At 37.8% G+C, this 19,010-nt stretch overlaps 1 protein-coding gene across 1 annotated transcript in view; it reads left to right on the top strand.

Annotated features, from left to right (window-relative positions):
- ADGB (androglobin) overlaps positions 1–19,010 on the top strand; it is a 129,602-nt gene that overhangs the window by 40,263 nt on the left and 70,329 nt on the right. The window contains 6 exon segments of the mRNA XM_068409340.1: positions 2,499–2,587; positions 5,073–5,247; positions 6,029–6,119; positions 8,893–8,909; positions 8,912–9,036; positions 17,427–17,444. Coding sequence (XP_068265441.1) covers positions 2,499–2,587; positions 5,073–5,247; positions 6,029–6,119; positions 8,893–8,909; positions 8,912–9,036; positions 17,427–17,444 — 515 coding nt within the window.

The following is a 19,010-nucleotide window of genomic DNA, read 5'->3' as shown; positions in this document are numbered from 1 at the left end:
TTGCTCTCTGTAAGTGAATTTGCAAAGCTGCAAATGTAAAACTTAAGCAGCTACAAGAATTCAGAAATTCTTAAATCCACACTGATGGATATAAATAATAAGCTTTGCTGAATCTAACTGTTTTGTTGTACCATATGTTACAACATTTTTCATCTAATAATACAATTTCATTAAGGCTGTCTGTTTTAACTAGTTTCCCCAGATGCTGAATTCACGCTAATCAACAGTACATTTGGTGGCAAATAATTTGCATACATCCTCCTCATTTTTTGTACAGTGAAAAAGGCTCAAATAATATATATTATTTTTTAAAGGTACTGGCATAATGTACAAAATCTTTCTAGTATTGTAATACTGTTATTAAAGTGAATATGAGGTGCCTGGTTAATCATTTGCATGCTCTAGTAAATTATTCATTGCTGTTTATTGTCTGCCCTGCAGACATTTTATTTCACAACCCATTTGGACTGAGTATGACAGCTTTACATTCCACCTGGTATTTGATGAAATACTTTTGTAGAATCATAGAAGAGAATTCTTTTGATTGGAAAAGACCTTTAAGATCATCAAGTCCAACTATTAACGTAACACTGCCAAGTCCACCACTAAACCATGTCCCTAAGAACCACATCTACATGTCTTTTGAGTACCTCCAGGGATGGTGACTCAGCCACTTTCCTGGGCAGCCTGTTCCAATGCTTGACAACCCTTTTGGTGAAGAAATTTTTCCTAATATCCAATCTAAACCTCCCCTAGCACAACTTGAGGCCATTTCCTCTCGTTCTATCGCTTGTTACTTGGGAGAAGAGACCAACACCCACATCACTACAACCTCCTTTCAGGTTGTAGAGAGCTACTACTACTACTACTACTACTACTATTTGAGAAATAATTGCCTCAAGCAATGAGATTGGTGTGCCTTTTGGCACATACTGTTCTGTAATGTGTCAGACATCGTAGCTACTACTGCTGTATTTGTAATAGATCAGATATGTCAGTAAATACTGAGATCAAACCTAAATAGCCTTGCTTTTGAATAAGTTGAAACTCAAAGCTAACTCAAGAGCTGTGGTTAACATGGGAATCATAAGCATGCAGTGAGAAATATTAAGAATCCACTGGAAAGTAGCTCTGACTTACCATCGGCTTGTATTTAATTGAGTAATTGAATTTCTGGAAGAATATTTAAGATACAGAGATATCTTACTGCTTTAAGAAAACAACATTGCATACCTTCTAAATAAATGGATTTTAAGTCTGATAAATTGTATTTTCCAGCCACTTGCATATCTTTCCTCTTCCTTTCTTTTCCTTTTTCTTTTCCTTTCCCTTTTTTCTTTGTAGGCAGGCAGCATTGTTTTATACCATTTCGCAGAAAATACCTATTCTTAGAGCAACTTCCAGTTGAATACTTACTAAACATAGGAAGCAATTATCCTGTATTTGAGGTGGAGCTGAAAGGAACAAAGACAAAACATTCCAATGAAAAACAGGTGTCACAGCCTGTGTACTGATATCCTGTCTTCACATGCTTTCTTAGATGACTAAGGAAAAAGAGAGAAATAGATATCCTTTTTGAGCTGACTTTTAGGTCAAAACACAGACCTATATTTCTAGTATTATATTCTTCAGACTCTTAATTTCCCTTCAGCATGAGTGAACTGGCTGTTAGCCAGAGAGCCTTGGTTTCTCTTCATCATTCAGGAATTAACAATGGTTCTTTCACAGATACAGGTATGAGACAATTGCGTGGTTGCCTAGTGCAGCAGATTTCTAGGGTTAACAAAGTGAACAGGCCCCTGCTTGTACACCTTGCCTATGGCAGAATTACAGGAAAACAAGCTTCCATAAAGCGTGTGGGGTAAGAGCTATGGGGTCACCCCCTCACACTTCCTGAAGCAGCCATCATTACCTCTATTTTTACATCTCCTTGACAGAAGTAAGACCAGTAACCCTGGCTTATGAGCACTCTGTTTCTCAAACTGCTTATCTCAATCTGCATATCTGTTGACAGGAGTGTCCAGAGCTCTGACTTTTGATCCTTTTACTGTCAAGATCAAATTTTGCTTTCACTACTGAGAAGCCTTTACCTAGTACTGACCAATCAGTATGTTTTAACTTCATCTACCCAGATGATGTGTATTGTGTTCTTCATGCTAGTATCTAGTATTATTAAAAATTGAAGAGAAATAAAAGAACAATGGTGAGAGCTGTTACATTTCTAACTTGTAATTTCTGTTACTTATTTGTATAAAAGAAGTAAAATATGCAAAAGCTGTTGATGGTCTAAATAGGCAAGGATTAAAACAATGTGTTTTCTATCCATGGCTTCTATTCTGAGTATTTTACAATGAGCTCTTGTTTTGAATGAAATAACAGTCAGACAAGGAAAAGAATATAAAAATAAGGCGGAGAAAGCAGAATGATTTAGGGTGATGTACAACAACATTTGTTTACTGTTTCCCCTGTTCTAAAGCATATTAATGTTTTCTTTGTAGAATCTTCTGTGCAAACCCATCCAGAAATAGTCGTGTATGCTGGCTGTATACCACTACATTTGTTTGAAGAGGATATTTTTTTCATTAGGGCAGATGGTAAGATCTATGCTCTCAGGACAAGAAAGCATTACATATTTTATTGTCAGGGGTGTTTCATTTTGTAGCAACTATGTTGTAACAAAAATAATAAAACTAGTATGGTGAAACAGTCACCAGGTAATGACTATCAGTTAAATTTATATTTCGGCACTTCTGTATTCTGATCATGCATTTTCCTGCCACAGCCCTGCTCATTTTTTTCAGTTTTACTCCGCTTTCCTCTGGATTCCCAGGAGCTGAAGTCTCCTGGGAGAGGCTAGATGTGGACTAGAAAATGCATCATGATGAGATACTTCTGAATGGAAAGACTTAATTATTTAAGGGCTACTTGAAAAACACGAATTTCAATTTTTTTTCAGACTGCAATTAATGACTTCTCTGATATATGTTTCTGCTCCATAAGAAATAGCATGTTTTATATCTATTTCTATCAATCATTAGTGTTGTAACTGGTGAAAGAGGCTGGAGAAAGTGTAGCAATTCATGCAGCTGGAGTAAAAAACAATGCTGAGATTTCCACTTAGTCACTCACACTCTACAGAAAACTATAATTGCAGAGCAGGCTTTCTTGAGTTGATTATTAATTAGATTTAATTTTTTGTACATTTAAAACATATTTATCATAATTAGAACATTAAAATTTAAGCTACCTTCTCAAAAAACTGATAGGCTACATAGAATACAGAAGTCTCCAGAAATGGTTTGCAGATGTTACGCTTTGCTGCTCTTAATTCTTGCACTACTTTTTTTTTAAATTGTGCTGTGTATATTATGCTGTTTGAAGACTAATTTGCTCTCTATTATTTTATTTTAATTTAAGGTCTCTTTTCTAATAATAAGTAATACTAGTCATCAAAAAGCAAACTGTGACATAGGGTTCTACCTTTCCTGCCACCTAAGGCCTTGAGTCTCAAACTTGGCTTCAGTCTGTTAGGATACAGAGATTATTGAAAAAGAGGTATGGCAGACCAAATAGGATGAGGCAGATGGATCTATATGTCTAAACCAGTGTTTTAGTAAAGACTGGTAGAAAAATGGAAGCTGACAGAAGTGTAGTGGATTTCTGGTGGGCCTCAGTTAAAAAAGGCAATTTTCAAGCTTTCTTTGAGGGCTCAGACATACTACATCAGTAGAAATAATTAAAGTTTGGAAGAGTGGATTCATTGTTTGGGATAAGAGTTGCTCCCTAAATTTGGAGGAATTTTTGTCTTTAACTGCATTTATACCAGAATTTCCCTCCTGAATTTTTGCAGTATCCCTTTTAGCTGTGATTTCTAGTGTGTATGTCCTTGGGTTGATGTGACTTGAATTTAATTGTCTTAAGTTTGCTCAAATAAAATAAAAAAAAATCAATAGTTGAGTCATTCAAGTGTGTCTCCTACTCAGCAGCTGACAAGTTGTCCTTTATGGCACCTAACTGGTTGTCTTCAAAATCCTTTCTAATCTCAGATGTTTTAACTTGCATTTTTAAGTTGCTTGAATGCATGTGTACCCAGTCAGTACTCCTGTAATATATCTTTATAAATTCAAAGATCAAATGAGGCTGATATATTTGCTGTTGTACCTTACTCTGTTTAATTTGATCCTCTCCCTTCAAGTAATTCTGACAACCACAACTACATTCTTCTCTGCAGAGTTTAGAGTTACAGAACCTCAGGAACGTTTGACAATGAGCAGGAGCAGTCAGAGGACTTGCTGTTGAGAATGTTAAGAAATTAAAGTTATGGGCAATTTATTTAGCAAGTAAAAGAAGGTTCATTTTTAAAGTAAAAAGGATGTACAAATCTTGTAACAGAACTTTCAGTAGTGAAAAATGTTAAGTACCGGACCATTGTTATTTTAATGGGAAGAGCACCACTCAATGTCCACATCTAAAATTGCTCTTAAGTCTGTTGCTAAGGGCTTTGGTACACAGGTCAACTGCAGTGCCTTTAATGTGTTTTCTAAATTAGCCAGGAGATAAAAAGCTTAAATTTAATGATGTAGTGGTTCAAAGTGATATTATGTTATGGAGATTTCACAAGTTATCTAAAAGACCAGTTGCTTTTAGAATTCTGCTGCTTTATAAATTCATTATGAAGTAAGGACTTTGTGCCTCAGAAACAGTATTTTTAAATATGTTTATTTAAAACAAAATGTTGTCACTGTTGTTTTCTTATATCTTCATTCTGCATCACTTATGTTTTCTTTAGCACCTAAAAGAATATAGTTATATAAATAAGTTGAAAGAAGTGATGAATCTACTGTGAAAAGTAAAATATATGTAAACCACTTCTAAGTATTCAATTATACTTTTCTGCCGAATATCAAATTCTAGTTAGAAAGTTTTTGGATAGCCTTGTCAGGTGAAACTATTTTTGTCTCATTTGTTATCCAAGCCGTTAGATGCTTTTGTGTGCATACTGTTCTTTTTCGTGAGAGAGATGTGAGAAATGAGATCTGACCTCAGTCAGATTATCTTTCCATGTTTCATAGGCTGATTCTTCAGAGAAGCTGAGGCGATATGGGCTTTCCCACTTATATAGCCATCCTGTCCTGATCACTAGAACTAGGTCCTGTCCTCTGGTAGCACCGCCACAACCACCAGCAGTTCCTCGTTGGAAGCTTTTCCGTCAGAAAAAGGAAACTGTTGTGACATCTGAACCCCAAGGTTTGTCTACTCAAACCTCCAAAATAAATTTGTAATTACATTTTAATTATTATAAACATTTTTGGGGCCATACTTGTCATCTGTTAGCTTAATTTCAATGGAACTTCATTAGGGATTACTTTTTCTCTCTTTTTTTTTTTTTTCCAATTTTATATTAGTTCCCATTAGCCCCTTTATTTCTAAATGCTTTGAGAATTGTCTTAATTTATCTCTAAAAAACCACTCTACTCTCCCTCTTCATTTTCCCCAGTAGTGTTATCAAAGCAACGCAGAAGCTCTCTGATGCAGAGCCATGAAAGCTTCTGAACACCTTTTAAACATTTAAAGTATGTGACTAGAACTGCTGCAACAACTTACAGTTTTAGAGGTAAACTTGTTCTAGGGTTTGTCAATACTGCATAATGGAGTTAAATGCATGATATAAGATAGCTTGAATATGAAAGCGTTACAGGCACGCTAGCAAAATATACTGGAATAAGAAACAGAGGAAATTGGCAAAGGCAGAATGTGCTGCCATAGTTGTGAGCTACCTTGAATAACCTTAGATACAGATTAAGCACACTTTTAGTACCTTGCAGGCTGAGGATCAGAGTGTTAAGCACTTATTTTTTCATGATACGTCACCTGAAGTCACCCCTGGTTGTTCTCTTCCATTGAAGTGTATGTGATGATACTTGCAGAATTATTTAGGGGTGATGCATCCCCTATGGAAATTATTTGTCAAAATTATAGTATTAAATATTTCTTATGAATATATGTTTAACAAGTTTCTTTTTTCCAGAGCCTGTGGTAAAGAAACCTGAAGAACATGTTGAGATTGCTAGTGTATTTTTGAATTACAAATTGAATCTTATCACAATACCTACAGACATGTAAGTATTCAATACAGTTTTCGCATTAGCATTGTATTGTTAGTCCATTTCACTGTGAAAGCACAATGGCTTATGTTTACTTGTGTCACAGGGAAAAACTGCTCAGTTCATGTAGTTTAAAGCACATCAGGATCAGAGCACTCTACTGATTCATTGATGTCACAAAATTAATTGACAATCAGTGAACTGTACATTTAGGATCAGTATCAGCAATACAACAGACAAACCACCATACTGGATGCCTACAAAATGTTAATAAACACCTACAAACTTCTAAACACCTTTCTGTAACTAATCCTGAGAATTTCTAATCACGCTCACAGAGGCATACCCATGCAATTATACACACTCTCCTGGCACTGAGGGTTACAAGCACACCTCTTTTGGTAGTGCAGGTTCTTCCACTTGCACACACCTCCTGTTGGAGATGCAAGTTGGGGTGCTCTAAGCTTTATATGCTGCTCCCTACAATCTGCTAATCTACCTGCTAGTGAGAAAGCCCACCAGGAGGTGGACATGCACACACCTGAGGGTTGGGTCCCTACTTGTCACACTCTGTACAGACAGACCCCTAGGTGGATGCACACTTCTCAGAGCATCTGACATTGAAGGGCAGGGAACTCTGTCAGGCAAAAACACTTTGCCAGTTTCTCTACTCAGTGGGCCCAAAGATGTAGAATATGCAATAAATCACTTCTACCAGAAATAGGAATATTCTTTGATGCCTTTCAAATTTCTCCTCAAACTACCAGTCTTTTTCAATTTTTGCACATAACAAGGAAGTCATTGACTGGCCATTCAGTACTTTCATGGGTGTCACATATTTGGCATGGAACAATTAATGTTAATATTTATAAGTAAAACAGGCAGTTCTCTGTTCATTATAGTTGTTACAAGAAGCTTGAGAGTGCAGGTGAAGCAGCTCATGCTCAAAACACAACTTTGTGTAAATGCCTTGTGTTAGAGACTGTTTGGAAGTCCTAAACCCCTTGAAAACCAGGGTCTTTATACAGTGTCTTAGAGAATAAGTTTCAGAAATTGATGTATACATGACTTCTAGTCAATATTCAGCATAATACTTACTCACTGACAAGAAAAGAAGGATTGCAGATAAGTGTATCAGGGCCTTGTTTTTTTTCCTGTGAGCTACTGCATAATACATTTCTGTCAGGCTTCAGCTTATGATGTGAACATTTGGTAGAAAACTGCTAGAATTATTAGTCTCCTCTCTTTTATTCTGACTGAACTCCTGACAGAGGAAGCATTGAATGTATCACATACCAAGTGAGCACCAAAACGTGTTTGTTATTTTGGAGGATATTTCTTTTCTTGAGACTGAGTCCAACAACAATTTGTAAATTGTTGGAGGTGTGTGTATTTTTTTAAGGTGTGTACACCTTTTGTTAAGTACATACCTAAGTAAACCGAATAAATTACATACTTGGCACGTTCTGCATTTTGATCATCATGATTGGATGGTTGATAATAAATCAGTTAGATGGTTTTTTTGGTTTTTTTTTGAACAGCAGCATTTGTCCATGGAAAAAAATTACCTTGGAATATTCTGGGAATGTCTTTGTTTTGCTGATACAGTATCATTTTATTGCCTAAAAATTACTTATTGTTTGTTTTCAAATAGTATGAGTAGAAATACATAAAAATGCTCTGAGCAATTTCCATTAATGGGAAATTAAAAGGTGGAGAGAGTTTATTAAAAGAATGAGAGAATAATAATTAAGATATTGCAGTATTTGCATGTTAACATATATTGTTTTTTCATATTTAATAGATTGCTTCATGGTCAACTTACCCCATTTTGTCAAGGACAGTTTATTTAATGTGCTAAGTTTCCATGACAATCATCTAATTTAGTCTCTTGTGATTTAATTAACAGGTAGTAACCAAAACTATATAGCAAGTATTAGATTTCATTAAAGTAATACAGCTGCCTAAATAAGATAAGGAACTTAGATATATAATTGGGACTGAAACTGGTTTTAATCTCTTGCTTTTATTCTAATAAAATATTTTGAAACACTCAAAGGCAAGATAATTGTGACTGTGTTACTGATGAAGATCTTGATATTTCATTATCTCAATCTTTAAGAAGAGGGCTAGATAACACATGCTTACATTTTTCTCTGTTCTTTATTGCTGAAATAACACAGTTACGCATTTATGTCTAATTGGCATGTGTGCAACATTGTTTTGATCTTGTTCTTCTAGTTCACTTAACAAGCAAAGAGTTATTTGTATTTACATCAGTTTTTTACTTCTACCTCCGCTGAAGTCAGCAACAGAGCTTTCTTTTACTACAACCAGAATAGGCCTTGTACAGGTTTCCTTGGTTATTTTGTGTTTTAGCTGTCTGGTAGCTATGGAGACCCATTTTGAGGGAAAAGACAGAAACTATTCTGACACAAAAGGCTGACACATTTAAGTAGTGCACATTATAATTTTTTTTCTTGTTTAGAGGCCATAGAAATTTATTCACTTCTGGTGTTATTATCTAGTTTTCCTCAGCTGACATGGGTTTTGGGTTAGTTAGGAGGGCAACATTTCAGGTCTTTCAGGCATAGATATGTGTGTAGTGCCAAGCCAGTAACGATAAGGAATTATGCATATATAGATTTTGTGCTGCCCTATTAAGCTGTCAAAATAAAGGAGGCATAAATTATTTTGACGAAATTCTGTTAAGAATAGTAGTTATGAAGACTGTAATTTGAAAGTAAATGTATGGATTAAAGCGTTTGAGTTTTCTTTTATTATTTAGCCACTTTCCACAGTCTACCATCAAAAAGGATTTAATTCCATATCCCGTCTCCCTTCTGTTACTGAAAGTGATGAAAATGTAAGTGACAGTAATGTGGATATGAATCAAAGTAGGAGACACTCAAATGCAGAAGATTATTCTCAGGTAATAATTTTCTTATTTTTTTTTAACTTGACCTAGTTTTATATTCCAAAGGATAGTGAAAGACAAAATAGAAAATACTTAGTACTTAAATATAGGTTTTTAAAGATTTCTCGGTAAGCTTTTTTCTTCCCCTGCTATTTAAGTGACTTTCCTACCCTTTCCACTTTATAGTTATATTGATGTGTACTGAATGGGAAATCTTTCCTAATGCTTTTTGGTTTAACCTTTTTTTTTTATGATTTATTCCTCAGATTCTGAAAGTCCTATTGCTAACACTATAAAATATTTTGGTTTTGCTTTTTAAAATCAATTGTACAGGAGAATCTTAAGAAGATAGTCACAGGTTTTTATAAATAAATATTACTTAATGGATTAATGTTACAATTACTATATTTCAGGTACAGTGAAGGATGTACCTAGGCACATGACTACTTGAAAAATGTACACTTTATAAACACATGCCTTAAAAGGGCATCCTCATTTGGTTCTTAATTGAAAGGCTTCAGGCTAGATCTAGAAAAAGAGTTAAGGCTCTAACAATGAGTTTGCCTGCTCTTAAATTTCAGAAGCTTTGGCTTCTAAGGGAATTCTCGGCCATGGATTAGACACTCAAGCTTCCTGAGTGACATCATGAGAGAGTGACATTCCTCCAAACAGGTTCACTAGATGCAGCACGCTGACAACAGGTTGCCCAAGCTAGCCAAGGAAATGCTAATTACTAGGTAGAAGTCACTACTGTAATTTTCCAAGATAGATAAGATGAATTTTAGCCAAGATCAGTAAAAGATTAGTAGGATGACTTTGGGCAGTTATAACTACTGTGGTGTTCTTTTCCTTGTTTCTGTTTTTGTTTTTAAATTGATATGTACATGTGCTACCAAAGTCTGCTTTTAGATAAACCTTTAACAAAATGCTCCTTGTAATATTTAAATCTTATATATTGAACAGAGAAAAAAGTATACTTTCGAAGGGTTTCTGGACACTACACTATTTCCCGCAAAATGTTTTGTACAGGGAAATAATTTGCAACATAGAGAAACAGAGACTTAAATATTCAAACAAACAAATAGAGCTCCACTGAAGTTATTTTATTTGCTCCACATTTACAAAAGAACCCAACTTGGCAGTGCCAATATCTCTTCAGTTTTATACTTACTGCAGCAAACACTGCTCATAAGAGCATGTGATAGCATGTCTCTTTTTGACTCTAAGAAAACTGAGGGGAAAACCAGTCTAGGCAATATACAAATGCTTTCAATGAAGTTATACTCAAAATCTGGATCCAACTCAATAAACCAATTATACTTTGGGGAAGATGTAGTCTCAACTTGTAAGTGTTTACTACAGTTCTCCCTTCTACATTTATTTTCTATCCCAAGTAAAGAATGAGTACTTCTTCCATATCTGTTACATTCAATATGTTTACAATATAGAAAAGAATTTAAAAGAACGTATAAAATGTATTCATTCAAAATGCTGCATAAATGAAAATAAGGCAACAAAGTCCTTATCTGCACAATCCTGTAGTAAAGATGACTCAATTATTCTGAAATTTCTACAGTTCATTTCTGGGACAAACTGATAAGTATGCTTGAGGATAATAGTTGTGGTATTTGTAGTGACTGCCTGTAGGGTTACAAAATGTGTTTGAAGACCAAAGACATACTGTTAAGGATAGTATTAGATATCTTCATGAACAAAGAAAATATAATTTAGTTTGGTAAATTATGAAATAAAAGGGAAATAATTTTCTATGTATTTTTTGGAGGGTCTATTTATATGTTTCCTCTTCAGAGTACAGTGTAATACTATTTTTGTATTTCAGATCTGAAACTCAGTTGTTTTAAACTGTTCTATATCTATTGTGTGTATAGAAAATGTACATATGTGGATAGAGTTACGGGCTATTTATTAGTTTAAAATAACCTAATTCTGTAGTGAAGGAGAATTCTTTGCAATAGGATATATATTTAGCTATTCTGGATTTTGTGTACATTTTATAAACAATAGTTTCATTAATACTTGATGACCTTTTTAAAGTTTTTTAATAATTGCAACTTACGAAAATTATTACAAAAACAGCAGGGTACAAAGGAGCTGTAAGTAGCATCTTACAATATATAATAATTATTGGTTGCATGACTTTAGTCTCTAGCTGTACAAATATAGATTTCGTTAATTACAAATTAATAGATGTTTATGTATTGGAAGCATAAAAGTAGTTTGGAATGTCACTTTGATTTTCTCCCCTAGTCCAAGAGTGTAAGAACCATGTGATTGTAGAAAGCTGGTCTGTCGCAGTAGGATATGAAGTCAAGGAGAGGCAAGGGCAAGTAAGAAAATACAAGTGAGAGACATTGATAAAACTGGAATGGTTGGAAGAAGACATGAGTGTGACTTAGTCTGAGGGCTACCTGATTTAGACATGAAATGTAAGAAGTAATGAGCAACTAATTGGCTTATGCTTGAACCTTACTTTTGCCTCAATTTAAATCTCAGCTGAAAAATGCTATGCCTGTTAATAGCTGCAGCATGTAAGTAGGACTGCATTTGTACAGATTGCAAAAGAAAATAATTTTGTATTGTAATATACTGAGTGTGAATAACTTTGTCTCCTTTTTAAACTGTGCAATTGCTATTCAGGAGACATCTGCTTTAAAACCTTTGATATAGATTTGCTGAATCATTGGGATGCAGCAGTTTTATGATTTAAGCTGACTAAAATTCAGTCAGCTGCTGTGCCAGATCCTCAGCGAGTTTAAATTGGCATATTTCAATTTACTCCAATGTAAACTGTGTGAAGTTACATCACTGAATATCTGATTCACTGTTCCTAAGGTCTGTTGTCACAGAAACAGAGACTAATGATAAATGAAAGATAAAATTTTAGGAGCTGGATGTACCTTCTTTGAAGAATATCAAGTTGAAAGACATTGCATTATCCCTTGTGTCCCCAAAGTACTCATGCCAAAGAATAAAAATGCTTTATTATTGATTTTTTTCAAACTTTTTCCCCCCTGAATTTCCCATTCCCTCTGATTTTACAGTTCTGAAAGCTTTCTGGATTTGCATTAGGAAAAAACCCTTTTAAAATATCTATTTTTGGTAGTTAAATTGATCTTGAATCACACTGTTGTTAAGAAAATAAATTTTGTGAATTTTTTGTTTAAAATCTCCATAAAATAGGGCCTTGTTCTTTGATGAAGGGGCTCGCTTTTATTCTTCTTCAGTGGGAAGGTAAGTAATTTGTACGTGTAAGACGCATTGAAATGCATGTGAAAGTAGATTTTTGACTTGTTCCATTTGATTGGAAAAAACTATTTGTGGAATAATGGCTTCCTGAACTAGAAGGTTTTCAGAATTTGATTCTTCCTTTCATTTTTATTCCTTATCCACTTTTGTGGTCAGGAAAAAAGCAAAAAAGGTCAGCATATGTAAATTGCACAGTGTCTTGCAGTTTTCTGGAGATGTAATTTTGGCAAACTCTTTTGAGAAAAAGATTATCCTGGGATAGCGTTTCCTTGTAGCTCTGCCATTCAAAAGCCTACTTGAATATTCTTCATCGTGATGAATTATTTAACACAAGTTATCTCCAATTCCATTGAGAAGAAAGCTCTTTGCCTTCTATTTGAGGAAATGTTAAACAGTAACAAAGCAAGAAAAATCTAATCCAAATATATTTACCATCAGAATTTGCAATGGCTACTAGATATTTTAATAGACTGACCTGATTGCTATATTCAGAAATCGTAAGCAGAACACACTGATTTCTCTTTGTGGCTTTTTCAGTGTCAAGCTCCCTGGCAATGCTACTTTCTAGAGCAGAAAGTTTAAAGCCACCACTCTCTCCCAGTGACATGAACACAACACACTTGCCCTTTAATGTTCGTGTTTACTTCATTTTTCTTACTTCAGTGCCATCCTTTTATATATGCAAGCTCAGTCTTACTTTCTGCTTTACAACTGATACCAGTCTACCACTCTATGCAACCAGAGTTGCATGCTCTGTTGTGTGGGTTTTTTTTCATGTTCCCCATAAACATTCCAGACTGTTGTGTCATAACAAGCTTTTTCTTCTCCTCATTCTAATCCTTCTTATGACATAGTTCATAAGCCCAGTGAATTGGTATTGAGTCAACAGGAGGGCTAGGTAGAAAATAAAAAATTATATTTTCTTTATAAATTTTATAGCTTTGAAAATTACTTCAATCTGTACAAAATGAAAATTCCCTGCTTATTTTTTTCAGGAAAAAAAGTACACATGAGATATGAGGCATGTGCATTACAAGAGGGACTTGTTCTCTCAGTTTAGACATTTGTGGTATTGAGAATCTTTCTGATAGACCCGCAAATATCTACTTGCTTATACAGATTGGGACAGCTCCAACATTAGAGACTGAATAAAAGAGAAGCTGAGTTGGTAATCCAGTATTTTTAAGCCATTCCTATACCTCAGTCTGTGCACAACTTCGCAGCTGTTTTTGTTCTTTTGTACCACTGCCTGTTTTCAAAAGCCACCTTTGTTACCTTCTCCCACATCACAGCTAAAACAAGAAACTGAAACTGCAGTTAGTGAAAACAGTGACTCAGGAGTAGGCAAAAAAATGTGTCCAAGTGACAACAGATGCAAAACCCTTTGATGATGTAACTCACAGGTCAACATCAAACCTAGAAATTTAATACCGGGTTGGATATTTAGCTCATCTTTGTCATTTTGGAGGTAGATTTAGAATGGATTTTTAATCTTCAAAATGATGTATTTGAATACTTCATTTTAATTCATTTGCAATTATATCCAGAGAGCTTATTTTTGCAAGAAGACTGGTGTTTTTTACAGAAAAGAGTGTGAAAGGTTTTGCCATGCATCATTTCTACAATAGAAAAGGATACTGGTTTTATAAAAATATCAGATAGATTTTAAAACATATTGTTTGGTGGATTTGGATAAAATAACAACATAGCTAATGTTAGGAGGTGAACAGTACAAATGAGTCCTTGAAAGTAACGAGATAGCTATAAATTTATGAATTGCCATTATCTTTACAATTATATGTTAATGATTATAAAACATAATAGATGATAAATTAGATTTTTAAGTTAACCAGCAAATTTCCCTCACATTTTGCATTCAGATTTCCCATTGATTGCAGGAAGAACAATAAATAACTACATTCTCCCTGAATCTAACTGCAGCCTTTCATGTTTCTCAGCTGGATCCAAGTCTTTTTTTATTTCTTTCTTTATCAGCTACTGTGGCAGCAGAGTTGACCTTTCAGACAATGTGTGTTCATTAAGAAGGAAAAATGTCTTTAGTTTTTCTTTCTGTGCCAATGTCTTAGTCACTGTAGCTGAGGCAATAGCATAATAGAATGAGAACTCCCTTGACAGTCCCAGTTCTCTGAGAATCAGTGAGGTTCAGGTAGATGGACACATTCCGTACCATTAGAGAGGCAGCTTTTGACTTTTTATCTTTGTGCTCCAGAAACTGAGTAAATGAGCCTACTGGAGTCTCTACGCAGCTGTGGTTAGATTGCTTTCACAGCTCAAACTGGCTGAAGTAACATTGCTAAGCATCCAGATTTTCCAGGGTACGTTCTCCTCCTTTACTGGAAATTCTATTGAAGCAGTTTTTGAGGATTTTCTGTATCTCTCCAGGCCTTCCTGCTGCCAGCTGTTAATACCAACAAAGTAGCTGTATAGTAAGCTGCCACGTGTCTGTACTAGAAGCATGGATTATGTGTACTGTCCATGAACAGTAAGCCTGGCAGAAAGTGCTGGGCTCGTGGCGCAAGCATTACTGTCTCCAAGGCTTGTACAGTAGATCTGATACTTCATGTGTTGTATAGTAGATTTGATACTTTTTATACTTTGGACGTGCCCAGGATTTCTGAGAAGAAACTTGAGAAATTGCACAGTTGCCATATACCTGTTCGGTACGTCTTGTGACTCATACGAGAAATTTGGCAATATTGGAATCTTGCAAGTTATAGACTCCCATGCAGAAATATGACAGCTCAGTGCGTACTTCTGAAGTCACAGTTTAAAGGGGAGAGATAGTCCCTGTGTTACTAGAGATTTTCACGCCAAATGTTGAGACATGAATGTCAATGTCATATGACAAGTGATCACAGCTTGCCTTTTGTTTTGCACAGTTGTATGTACAGAAGTCTGGAAACAGGAGCTGAAGTACATGGGCAATTGCAAAATCCTATTTTGTCCTTTTCAGCTCATTTGCTCTAGAAAAGCAAGAAATTAGTCTAAAAAGGGACGTGTAAGACACAATATATTTCAACTACCGAATTGTTCAACCAACTGTTAACAATTTCAGCAATATATGTATTTTTCTCTTAATTGTTGTTTATATTAGATCTGTCCCCAGCTTTGACTCATGAACATTTTTTAAAAAAACCACAACAGATTTGGAATAGAATTTAGGATTTGTGCTATGCAAAAATGGGACTTTCAAATTCTCGCAATTAAACATACTGCAGTTATAAGTATTAAGTTATTTGGTACTTCCTGTTTTGGGACAGAGACTCTTAAATCTGTAGTTTATTCTCTCAACTCTTTCCTTTAGTTAGTTCAGAGGAGATCAAACACCTAAAATTTTGACAGAGATGAGATTCCTGAGCCTGTTCTGGGCCTGTGGAAGTGCTGTAAAATGCTGCAGGAAGAATTTTACTGCAGCTAGGAATTCAAGTGGAAAGCCATAAGGCTTGCCTCTAATGAAGCATTCACGTGTTCCTGCATATTGTGTGTGCAGGGTAGTCTGTAATAGGAGGGTTGAGGCAGACCTGGAGTTACAGCACAATGACCTTGTGCAAGCTTTAGGTACTGTTGTGACCCGCCATCCAGCCTAACTTGCTCAGACCCTAAATTATGTCAGTCTGCCCCTGAAAAGATGTTTCTAGATTGTATTGAGAAAGCATAAAAGCAGCTCCAAGTCAGTATAGCTCCCACAACTCCTCTTTGAAACGTGGAACAGAAAATCACAGAATCACAGAATCACAGAATCACAGAATCACAGAATCACAGAATCACAGAATCACAGAATCACAGAATCACAGAATCACAGAATCACAGAATCACAGAATCACAGAATCACAGAATCACAGAATGTTAGGGATTGGAAGGGACCTCGAAAGATCATCTAGTCCAATCCCCCTGCCGGGGCAGGATTGCCTAGACCATATCACACAGGAACGCGTCCAGGCGGGTTTTGAATGTCTCCAGAGAAGGAGACTCCACAACCTCTCTGGGCAGCCTGTTCCAGTGTTCGGTCACCCTCACCGTAAAGAAGTTTTTCCTCAAATTTAAGTGGAACCTCCTGTGTTTCAGCTTGCACCCATTGCCCCTTGTCCTGTCAAGGGATGTCACTGAGAAGAGCCTGGCTCCATCCTCATGACACTTGCCCTTTACATAGTTATAAACATTAATGAGGTCACCCCTCAGTCTCCTCTTCTCCAAGCTAAAGAGACCCAGCTCCCTCAGCCTCTCCTCATAAGGGAGACGTTCCACTCCCTTAATCATCTTCGTGGCTCTGCGCTGGACTTTCTCTAGCAGTTCCCCGTCCTTCTTGAACTGAGGGGCCCAGAACTGGACACAATATTCCAGATGTGGCCTCACCAGGGCAGAGTAGAGGGGGAGGAGAACCTCTCTCGACCTGCTGACCACACCCCTTCTAATACACCCCAGGATGCCATTGGCCTTCTTGGCCACAAGGGCACACTGCTGGCTCATGGTCATCCTGTTGTCCACTAGGACCCCCAGGTCCCTTTCCCCTACGCTGGTCTCCAACAGGTCTGCCCCCAACTTGTACTGGTACATGGGGTCGTTCTTGCCCAGATGCAGGACTCTACACTTGCCCTTGTTATATTTCATTAAATTTCTCCCTGCCCAACTCTCCAGCCTGTCCAGGTCTCTCTGAATGGCTGCGCAGCCTTCCGTTGTGTCAGCCACTCCTCCCAGTTTTGTGTCATCAGCGAACTTGCTGACAGTGCACTCTAATCCCTCATCCAAGTCATTAATGAATATATTGAATAGAACTGGTCCCAGAACCGACCCTTGAGGGACTCCGCTAGACACAGGCCTCCAACTGGACTCTGTCCCACTGACCACCACTCTCTGGCTTCTTTCCTTCAGCCAGTTCACAATCCACCTCACTACCCGATCATCCAGATCACACTTCCTCAGTTTAGCTGCGAGGATGCTGTGGGAGACCGTGTCAAACGCTTTACTGAAATCGAGATAGACCACATCCACAGCTTTACCATCATCTATCCACCGGGTTACGTCCTCATAAAAGGCTATCAAGTTGGTTGAGCATGACTTCCCGTTGGTGAAGCCATGCTGAGTGCCCCTAATGATCCGCCTATCCTTGATGTGCCTAGAGACAGCACCAAGGACAAGTTGTTCCATTACCTTTCCGGGGATGGAGGTGAGGCTGACCGGTCTATAGTTCCCCGGGTCCTCCTTCCTGCCCTTTTTGAAGACTGGAGTGACATTCGCTTTCCTCCAGTCCTCAGGCATCTCTCCCGTTGCCCACGACTTAGCAAAGATGATGGAGAGTGGCCTAGCAATGACTTCTGCCAGCTCCCTCAGCACCCGCGGGTGCATCCCATCAGGGCCCATGGATTTATGGATGTCCAGGTTGCTTAATTGGTCCCTGACCCAGCCCTCATCAACCAAGACAGATTCCTCCTCTATCCTGACTTCTTCTGAGGCCTCAGGGGTCCGGGGCTCCTCAGGACAGCCTCCAACAGTATAGACAGAGGCAAAGAAGACATTCAGTAACTCCGCCTTCTTTTTATCCTCTGTCTCCAGGACCCCCACCTCATTCATCAGTGGGCCTACATTGCCTCTAGTGTTGGCTTTACCTGCAATGTATTTGAAGAAGCCCTTTCTGTTGTCCTTGACCTCTCTTGCAAGGTTTAATTCCAAGGAGGCCTTAGCTTTCCTAGTTGCCTCCCTACATCCTCTGACAACAGACTTATATTCCTCCCAAGTGGCCAGCCCCTCCTTCCACGATCTGTACACCCTCTTCTTCCACTTGAGTTTGCCCAGCAGTTCCCTGTTCAACCATGCAGGTCTCCTGGTACCCTTCCTTGACTTCCTACCTGTTGGGATGCTCTGATCTTGAGCTCGGAAGAAGCAGTCCTTGAATGCTAACCAACTATCTTGGGCCCCCTTACCTTCTAGTACCCTGTCCCATGGGATTTCCCCTAGCAATTGCTTGAAAAGGCCAAAGTTGGCCCTCCTGAAGTCCAGGGTTGTGATTCTGCTAGCTATTCTGGTCCTGCCACATGAGATCCTGAACTCTACCATCTCATGGTCACTACAACCAAGGCTGCCCTCAACCTTCACCTCTTCAACCAGACCCTCCTTGTTAGTGAGGATAAGATCCAGCAGCGCTCCTCTCCTAGTTGGCTCATCCACCATTTGCATCAGAAAGTTATCATCAATGCACTGGAGGAACCTCCTGGACTGGGGATGGCTGGCTGAGTAGGCCTCCCAGCAAATATCAGGGTAGTTGAAATCCCCCATGACAACCAGGCCCTGTAATTGAGAGACTGCTCTCAGCTGCCTGTAGAAGGCCTCATCACCCTCCTCATCCTGATCTGGTGGCCTGTAATAGACACCCACAACAGTATCACCCCTGCCAGCCTGCCCCTTAATTCGCACCCACAAACTCTCAACTCGCTCCTGATCCGCCTCTGGACAGAACTCAATACATTCTAGCTGCTCACTCACATAAAGAGCAACTCCACCACCTCTCCTTAGCGGCCTGTCTTTCCTGAACAGGACATAGCCATCCATGACCACATTCCAGTCATGCGAGGCATCCCACCAAGTCTCTGTGATTGCCACTAGATCATAGCCCCCCGACCGAACACGGATTTCTAACTCCTCCTGTTTATTCCCCATGCTGCGTGCATTGGTGTACAGGCATTTCAGGGAGCGAGCTGGGCACACCG

This window comes from Nyctibius grandis, chromosome 1 (genome assembly GCF_013368605.1).
Source record: "Nyctibius grandis isolate bNycGra1 chromosome 1, bNycGra1.pri, whole genome shotgun sequence".
Taxonomy (NCBI): domain Eukaryota; kingdom Metazoa; phylum Chordata; class Aves; order Nyctibiiformes; family Nyctibiidae; genus Nyctibius; species Nyctibius grandis.
This window is presented reverse-complemented; position numbering and strand designations above follow the sequence as displayed.